The 7404-nt window shown below is 44.2% G+C and overlaps 1 protein-coding gene and 1 pseudogene across 1 annotated transcript; one reads left to right on the top strand and one right to left on the bottom strand.

Moving 5' to 3' along the window:
- The first annotated feature begins 1747 nt into the window (after positions 1–1747).
- On the top strand, positions 1748–2956 carry LOC103642230 (uncharacterized; annotated as a pseudogene).
- Positions 2957–6430: 3474 nt separating this feature from the next.
- LOC103642229 (cytochrome c) lies at positions 6431–7068 on the bottom strand. Its single transcript, XM_008665543.2, has one exon. The coding sequence runs from the start codon at positions 6956–6958 to the stop codon at positions 6620–6622; it is 339 nt and encodes a 112-aa protein (XP_008663765.1). The 5' UTR covers positions 6959–7068; the 3' UTR covers positions 6431–6619.
- Between the last annotated feature and the right edge of the window lie 336 nt (positions 7069–7404).

The raw sequence follows: 7404 nt of genomic DNA, 5'->3' as shown, positions 1-7404 counted from the left end.
TCTAAAAATCTGTTAGCCAGTTTGAAAAACCAGTTCAACCGGACTCAAAACCTGCTCAACCGGTTTTTGCACTGTTCACTCTGCCAATTTCTGACCTGCGAGTCTGTCAGTCAGTCCTGTCAGAAAAAGTCGTGTGCCGACTGTTGGAAAATCGGTTCAACCGATTTTTGGGCCGGTTCAACCAGATTTGGAACCGGTCCACTCTCCGGCTGAGTCAGCCAATGAACCGAGAACCACCCTGGTGGAAACCGGTTCAACTAGTTTCAAAACCGGTTGAACCGGTTTTCTGTCTGGAATCCCCAATGGCCACCAGCTTTTGGGGGCTCCTTTATATACCCCTCACAATCTCTCTCTTCATTCACTTCTGTCCTCTCCACGAATTCTTGGCTGACCAACTCTCAAACAAGAGCATTCAATCCACCTCTCACACCCAAAATCGCATCTCCTTCAATTGATTGAAGGACCCTTGGTGTGAGGTGAAGTCGGTCTAACCCGTTGTTGATTTCATCTCGATTCTCCCTTTCTCTTCATCTCTCGAGTTCATCGCAAACTTGAATCTTATGCGGATTTGTTACTCTTGGAACCTTGAGTTCCTTGACGGATAGAGGTTGCTTGGGAGTCTCCAAATTTGTGGATGACCCCAAGAAGTTTGTATCACCCGCTCGTTGAGCTAAGTTGAGAAGAGATTGCCTTGACCTTGGTGGTCAGCTTGTGGAGGATTAGGGTTGGAAAAGACCCGGCCCTTTGTGGGATCCTCAACGAGGAGTAGGACACCTTTGTGGTGGTTGCCGAATCTCAGGTTAAATCGTGTGTTCTTGGTGTGCTCTTGGAAAGTGCTTTAAATTGTTGGTTAGTTCATATTTGATTATATTGTGTGCAAATCGTGTGAAACCAATTCACATCGATTTGTCACCCATTTGAGTGGATTTTCTCTAGGGCAAGTATTAAGCAAGAATCTCTCATTACTTTGTCACACTTGTTTAACTATTTATCTAATATAAGTTGAGCAGGTTCAAACTTGTTCAGCTGTAAACAAAATCAGCTGAACCAGTTTGCACCAGTGCAACTTGAATTTAACACTATCTCGAAGTTTTTAGTGAAAAATTTCAGGTGTAGCCTATTCACCCCCCTCTAGGCTACTTTCATGCTTGCTTGCTCGTTTCTAAATTGATGGAGCGGGGAATTGAGATGTCCCTGTTTATGGCGGTGACGGTGGCCATGAGGATGCATACCATGTATTTGTGGAATTGCGGCAACCTTCGCTGAGTCTTGGAGAGCTAGTTCTGCGGTCATGATCTAAAGAAAGTTTTCAAAGCATGGACATCTCTTAGCTTTGTTGGATGATTCTAATTTACATATGTTTTCATTTCAATATTAATCTTATTCTGTTAATAACATATTTTCTTAAGTAACATCGTGTTTAGCTTCACAAATATGCTTAGTATTTTTTACAAACATATATTTTTCAATCAGTAGTTATACCAAATTTGCAAATTAAGGCATGTTAGAGGAAGATACATCATGGAAAATAGAATAACTAAAAATTTCTAACACCATGGCTTTTAGGTGTTTAACTTCTCTATACTTCACAGTCCGTCACAGAATTCTTGCTGGATCATTGTGGTCTCCATCCTCTTACAGTTGTTGTCATGGGCAAGCTCTAACGAAGGAAACTAGAGTGGAAACCTCCCAACATATGCAACTTGTGCACCTGGTCCAGTTTCATATGTCAATGAGAAAGATGTAGATGTACCATGAGAACAAAACAAATGATGTTACTCGTGCTCTTTTATCTAATTAGATTTCATATTATGTGGCATTTGTAGCTCCTTGGCATTTTTTTGGCAAAGAGTGTATGAAAAGACCAGTTGAACAGAAGATGGGATCATTCTTTTCTCTGCTAGAATTCATGGACATTGACATTTAATTGGCAAACACAACTCAAGCTCTCATGGCATGCATATCCCTATCTGAATTTGAAGCAAGCTGAATTGGGTTCGGTAAATACTTGTCCCTCGAATAGCAGAGATAATTTCCATAGGATCACCAGATCTTATTTTTACATTCACTACCGCAATTACAGTTATATTTGTTCTAGCGGACTACATAAATCTTACTTGCTCTCTTGAAATAGTAGATTCCATAGATAGATTAATTGATCTTCTTGGTGCCTGTGAAGATAATTCAACTCTAGTCAACTTCTCTTCTATTGTGGCCAAGATATCTGAGCATGTTGATGGCACAATTACTGATGAAATTTGACAAGAATTCCCATGGATCAAATTGTAGATCTCTTGTTTGTAGAAAATGAGCAATGTATGAAAATGTGTTTGCAAGACTTGCATCTTTTGATAAAGGTTGGAAAGTTGAAGGTTGTTGAGACAATGATTGAATCGGGAATTGACAAGAAACTTCTTGTGCTTCTAGGCAATGGTTCTGAGATCCTGTAGCACCACGTGATTACCACGCTAAAAACATTCGGTGAACTTGGTGCTCCACTTTAAGGGTGCATGGGGCCTGCAGTGTTGCTTCATTTGCCTTGGCATGCTCGGATCAGTTTGGAAAGATTTGTTTTATTTGATAGAAATATATTGCAACCACCAAAGCCCCAACAATTATTTGAGGTGATTCTTCATAATATCCTTCAGAGAGACAACAAAAATATCATTGAAACCATCCAATGTTTATTATCTCTTGCTGAAAGGGCAAATGATACAAGGGTGCAAGACCTCCTTTTAAAAAGTCTTATATTTGCGCTTTATGTAAAAAATAAGGTGAAATTATGTATAAGTGAGTGTTTGAACCTTGGTTGTTGGCTCCACATTCACACCCACCTAATCAATAGAAAACATATAAATTGTGCTTTATTAAAAAAATTATCCTATGTCATATATAAAAACCGTAGCAATGCACGGGCATATGACTAGTAAAAATATGTACACAGTTGTATGTTGTTCCTCCACCAGGCACATGCATGCAAGCGCGTCCCTCCACCAACTGCATGCATACAGTCCTATTTTTATGATAGATCCGAAAAATATGCCAACCACCGGACTCATGCATACAGTTCATATTTTTATGCAGATCCAAAAAATATGACAGGTCATGGAAGTTTCCATTGCATGCGCGCAAATTTTGGATGTCATTTTTGTTTCCACTACATGCGCGAAAAAATAGTATGACAAGAACCACGCAAAGCATAAATCATTATAGAAAGTTACATAGATACCTACATCGTTCATCGTAATTGATAAAAAAAGTCCTAATACGGGCCTAACCAACAACCTTCATGCATAAACAAGAATTGGAGCAGGTCGTCGCCACTGTGCGGCCTCTGAGGAGCCACCGTTGCCGCTCCCACCTCGTATGGCGTCACCGTCGCGCGTGCCTCAAGGGGTCGTTGCTTCATCGCGCCCATGGGAATCGCCGTCGTGCGTGCCTCTAGGATCCATCATCGTTCACGCGTCTAGTGCTCACCACCGTCGCTCACGCCTAGGGGAGGTCGCTGTCGCCGCTTCCGCCTCGGACAACGTCGCCGTCACGTGCGCCTCAGTGGGCCACTGCTGTTGCGCGCCCTCGGGCAACCGTCGCTGCGCTCGCGCCTCGGGGAGCCACCGCCACCATGCGCACCTAAGAGGGTGTCGCTTGTGCATCGGGGTGGAGAGTTATCGTAAACACCGTTAAAAAACTGAACCATAGTGACCTAGGGCTGCTTTTATAGACGTCCAGGAGCTGGTATGGCTCAACCAGAAGATAACATTGGGTCAGGGCTTCCCATACCTATTGGAAGCCTAGAACTCCTATATATATAATTTATGTATTTAGAGCCCTGGGCTCTCTCTAACTAGAGAATGCTCTTAATTCGATCGATCGACCCACTAATCCAGACGCACCACCACCTGAACCACCAACATGATATCAATAGATTTTATGATTAGTTACAGAAACGTTTACGATGGTTTACACTGTGTCCTGCTCCCTGATTACGACTGCATCCACTCGGTCAACCGCGACCCGTGACCATATTGTGAGACCCCACCACAACGATCCCACGTGCCCCAACTGCTCTAACCTAATCTGTCGCCGTCGTCACCCGCAACCTCCACCATCACCATTGTTTATACCGTCTGACGGTGTGTTTGTTGCCCCCCTTGCTTGCAAGGTGGGGGCACGAACGAGGCGCTCATCATCTCCATCCTCGGCCATCGCGACGCCACGCAGTGCCATGCCATCTGTCGCGCTTATGCCGAGGCCTACGGCGAGGAGCTCCTTTGCTCCATCACGAATGAGATCTCCAGCGACTTCGAGGTAAAGTGACCCACCAATGATCATTGCCACATGTGCGGGCATCTTCCTCTGCATGAATCGTCTCCAAATCTCTCTCTATGACCAGGTTGTGATGGGACCAAAGGGTCGTGATCCTGTGGACGCTCAACCCAGCGGAGCGTGATGCATTGCTGGCTAACGAGGCGGCGCACAAGTGGAAGCCTGAGAACCGTGTGCTCGTCGAGATCGCCTACACGCGCACCTCCGCATAGATTTTCACGGCTAGACATGTTTTTCTTGTTCTCCAGATCACATGCATTCTTGGTCCCGCATGTTTTTCTTGCCTGTAGAATCAGACTCGATATCTCGATCTAGTACATCCATGTGCGATTGGTTGGAATTGGTACCTGCTTACATGCTCTTACTGATATACTCTGCTATTTACACTGTGTTATAATACACCGATGAATCCATTCGTCCAACTAGTAAGGAACATCTGTAAGATTGGGCAAGTTGTTTACTCATGTTAGTTTTTGTTATCATCAAGATTAACCTCATCCAATAGTTAGTGTTCAGATCTAGTTTTGATAATTTCTCTGTTTGTTATGTCTAGATCAGTTGCATTGTGTTGTTTTGTCCACTAAGATCGATCATTTTGTTGGTCTATTTCCCCCCCTAGCTTGTTCTGTTTGGCCTTTGGTACGGAAATTTCGTGACGCTCTAGCAAAGCTATCCATGTTCAGTACTATTTATATACAACTGTGGTCGAAATTTCTTTTCTTGATCATTTAATGGTTTCATATTCATTTATAGATATATGCATTATCATTTCAAGTCTATATTGAGTGGCAGGGCACCTTCCTACGTTTTGCTAAAAATTGTTAGCATGACCTCGATTTTTTTCAGGTTGCTAGAATATGCATATCAAGTTGCTGATGTCCTTGATTTTTTTCAGGTAGCCTATCATGTCCCGCCGCGAGATCAGTTCTCGCAGAGGTTATTCAAGGATTCTTCAAGGTTGCTTGATTTTTTTCAGGTTGCATAGATTAATTTTATTATTTGATTGATGAGGTCTGTTGCAAGTTGCAACTAATATTTTTATTCATCTGGTTAAGTAAGTGACAAGAAAAATAAATTATTAGCTGACCTATTTTACTTTACTGTGCTACTCAACCAAAGTTTATAATCAAACATATGTTACTCACTCAGACCGAATGTGCGCTCGAACCACGGCCAACTAGCACCTGACCCCACCACGATCAGTGTCTCTCTACACATATTTCTATATACTTTACAGTTGTATAAACGCATGTCTACCCACGACCCGGTTCATGCGCACCCACCCAACCGCGCGTTCGTGTTAACTTGCGCGTTACGCGCTCCCGTCATCCCGTGGCTGGGCTCTCTCTACTAATCGAAGCCAGGGCTTCCATTACCTCGTTCATATATATATATATTACACCAGTTTAAACTTTGCAAAATTCACCCAACCAAATCACTCACACTCGTAACCTTCGCTAAATCCACCAAACCAATTGCACCCAAACTTAACACACCATCAAAACCAACGGTTCAGATCGTTAGATAACTCGCTCAAACACAACGGACAATATTATTTGGACCATCTCTCAACCCTCCCCTCGCCCCGCGTTCCCTTCGCCCCTCACTCACGTCGCCACTGCTGCCATCGACTCCTCTGTAGGATTGTAGTGTGTTAAAATGGGCTTATATGCTAGTGTGTGTATATATATAGAGAGACTTGCAGTTAATCGAAGCTCATAGCGATTATATATATAATCTATATCTATACTAATCTATTAAGAACATAATGTGGGCACCTAGTGCTACACGGCTTCACCCTCCGCCTCGGGGGCCATGCCCTGTGGGCCCCATGTCCAGAGCCCGCACTATCTCAGCTACTGCCATGTGGACCTCAGAGCCCGCGCAGCCAGCTATGCGTCTGCCCAGCACCCGACCCCGTCCGTGCAGCTAACACCAGACCACACATACCTTAATGTTTAGAAATAAGAAATAATTATCTTAAAAATTGTGCAGAGCGAGCACTTAAACTCACGCCCTCTGCTCTAGAAATTTGAGGGTAACCATTAGACCACATGTACCTTAGTGTTTAAAAATAAACAATAATTATATTTGAATAAATATCTCAATATCAATTTATATAATATATAAAAACCGTAGCAAAGAACAACAAAAGTGGAATCAACTCACAGAGACCGATGTAATATATAGATGGATGTACTTAAAAGGTAAAAGAAATGGAAAAGTAGATTCCTACCTTGATTTATTGATGTGCGTGCGTGCATGGTGAATTAATTAAGATAGCTAGAAGAAGTTAAGCCGTGGATTCCTTGAGGTAGGCGATGAGATCGGTTCGCTCCTTAGGCTTCTTGAGCCCCGGGAAGACCATCTTTGTGCCTGGAATGTACTTCTTGGGGTTGAAGAGGTAGTCGTACAGGGTGCCCTCCTCCCAGACGACGGCCATGTTCTTGTTGGCCGTGGAGTAGGCATAGCCGAGGGTGGTGCCTGACTGACGACCGAAGAGGCCGTGCAGGTTGGGTCCCTGCCTGTGCGCGCCACCTCGCTCCACGGTATGGCACTGCGCGCACTTGGTGCGGAAGATCTTCTCGCCGCTGCCGGCGTCACCGCCGGGAGCCTCGCCAAAGGAAGCCATGGCAGCAGATCTAGCTAGCTACGGCGGGCGGTGGATGGAGATGATGATCGATCGAACAAGTTAAAAAGTACACATGCACATGCGATCGACGACCTAGCAGAGCTTATAGAAAGAAACTAACAATAGCAAGTATATATGTACCGATATAATCGATCGTCGAAGAGGGCGGGCGACCAATCAATCGATCGACGGATCAGAAGCAGGCTAGGATTGTCATGCCGCCCCACCATGAGGTCTCGTCGTCGTTTAACCAACCAATCGATGGCTTCGTCGTCGGTTCAATGTTCGGTATTGTTCTAAGCTTGTGTCCAGCTGGCAGTGCGCGCAAACGAAGTTCGCGCACTTTCAGTAGCTAGCTAGCTAGGTCATGGATGCCATTTGCGCAAAATATACGGTCGACCACCACACATGTGCATTCTCTCTGGATTGGATCCTCTACTGTGAGT

The sequence above is a fragment of the Zea mays genome, chromosome 10, assembly GCF_902167145.1.
Source record: "Zea mays cultivar B73 chromosome 10, Zm-B73-REFERENCE-NAM-5.0, whole genome shotgun sequence".
In the NCBI taxonomy this organism is placed as follows: domain Eukaryota; kingdom Viridiplantae; phylum Streptophyta; class Magnoliopsida; order Poales; family Poaceae; genus Zea; species Zea mays.
Note: the sequence above shows the minus strand (reverse complement) of the source record. Positions and strands in the feature narration are given on the sequence as shown.

Coding starts and splice junctions, on each gene's coding strand:
- LOC103642229 (XM_008665543.2), bottom strand. CDS start 6,958: ATGGCTTCCTTTGGCGAGGCTCCCGGCGGTGACGCCGGCAGCGGCGAG.